The 1708-nt window shown below is 42.2% G+C and overlaps 1 protein-coding gene across 2 annotated transcripts in view; it reads left to right on the top strand.

The window, feature by feature from the left end:
* Positions 1-938: 938 nt before the first annotated feature.
* LOC102205388 (glycine N-acyltransferase) overlaps positions 939-1708 on the top strand; it is a 3282-nt gene continuing 2512 nt past the window's right edge. Inside the window, exons 1-3 of one of the 2 annotated variants that reach the window (XM_005749330.2) lie at positions 939-1143; positions 1228-1341; positions 1429-1534. In XM_005749330.2, the coding sequence (XP_005749387.1) occupies positions 1066-1143; positions 1228-1341; positions 1429-1534 (298 nt within the window). In that variant the 5' untranslated portion in view covers positions 939-1065. Of the gene's footprint in view, positions 1144-1227; positions 1342-1425; positions 1535-1708 lie in introns of both variants that reach the window. The other variant, XM_005749329.2, reaches the window with a different exon arrangement.

The following is a 1708-nucleotide window of genomic DNA, read 5'->3' as shown; positions in this document are numbered from 1 at the left end:
CACCCTGGACAGGTCGCCAGTCTGTCGCAGGGCCAACACACAGGGACAGACAACCATTCACACTCACATTCACACCTAGTGGCAATTTTATCCAATTAACCTATCCCCACAAGCTGCATGTCTTTGGACGGCCGGAGGAAGCCGGAGAAACACGGGGAGAACATGCAAACTCCACACAGAAAGAACTCAGGACCTTCTTGCTGTGCGGCAACAGTGCTAACCACCGTGCCACTGTGCAACGACAGTGTTGCAATATTTCTGTGATCCATTGAACATGTTTAAAAATTAATCCTTGTATAGTTAATCTACAGACAAGCTCAACTCCTCAGCATAGTCAAAAAGTACACTGTGGGTGTTTCCACTGTGACCTCCAGACTGCTCAGAGGACAGGCCTAGTTCCTGTTCTGAGCTGTCACATGTGGCACCCGGTGAGGTCTTTTTGCCCATCTACTTCAAGGTTTGATGTGTTGCATGTTGCATACGGTGACTGTAATGAGTTATTTGAATCATTTTGTCTTCCAATCAGATCAAAGTAGGCTGGATATTCCCCTTTAACCTCGGGCATCAACAAGATAGCTGCATGCTCACTGGATGTTGGTGGTGTAGAATATTATATTTTTTTATTTGTTTATTTTTATATATAACTTATATTGGTAATTGAAGTTAAACATAGACGGCTAGGGACATGGCATTTTAGGCTACATGTGCTTGAAAAAAAAAAGTTTAAAAATCTGTGAATATTGTAAAAAAATTAAATAATGGCCAGTTTCTGTCATGGTGGAACATCATGACAGAAACATCACTCGTGTACCTAATAAAGCGGTCGTGTACATTCAAAATATCTTTAAACGTCACAAATCTGAAAGTTAATCAACAAGTTTCTATGTGGGGGCGGGTTTTTTGTGCCTCCTCTTCAACTTTAAGCCTCGAAAGTGCGAATCACAACCTCAGCCTTTAGAAACAATCCCAGCTAACGTTTCCGTCGTCGTGTAGACCCCCGACTTCCGATCACTTCCGCGATTTACCGAACTGTACGCTTCACTTTTTTTTCCTGAGTGGAGAAAAATGGCTTTTGAGTTGTCCGAAGATCAGTTAAAAACAGCGGAAAACGAGCTGAAGAAATATTTACCCATGTCGCAGCAGGTATGCTCGGTTAAATCTGTTATATGTTTATTTTGACAAGGAGCTGAATGTACTGCAAATAACCAACTACTGAATTAATTTAAGGTTTACGGTTTCCTGGTGCTCAGAAACAGAGTCAGATCCGACCCTGTACGCCGGGTTTTAGTGGACAAGTGGCCACAGTTCCGCGTCATTATGTGCAAACCACAGGTTGAACAGGTACTGTCTGTGCAGTTGGGGCTTGCGTGCACACAATACATTGTTTAAATGCCAATACAGATCACGTGTCTATTTTTCTTCCAGAAGAGTGACCTCTTCAAAGATACACTGCTTTTTGCAACTGATGCTGCTGTTCTAGAAGAAATCCTCAGCAAGTCATCTGTTTTTGACTGGAGCAAGTACTTTTGTGTTGGTAATGGCAACAAGCTCTCTTATTGTTTGCATTGTTACTGAATCAGTTCAAACTGTTTATTCGCTGGCTCCCACACTGCAGCCCTGCATATGGCCACTGAAGTCTATTACTGCAAGTGATTTTCAATGAAATAATTAGACCAGCCAATGAAAAGTCATCCTAATGCCTAGTGTT

This window comes from Pundamilia nyererei, unplaced genomic scaffold, assembly GCF_000239375.1.
Source record: "Pundamilia nyererei isolate P.nyererei 1_Seehausen unplaced genomic scaffold, PunNye1.0 scaffold00241, whole genome shotgun sequence".
Classification (NCBI taxonomy): domain Eukaryota; kingdom Metazoa; phylum Chordata; class Actinopteri; order Cichliformes; family Cichlidae; genus Pundamilia; species Pundamilia nyererei.
The sequence above is the reverse complement of the archived record's forward strand: the minus strand, read 5'-3'. Positions and strand labels throughout refer to the sequence as shown.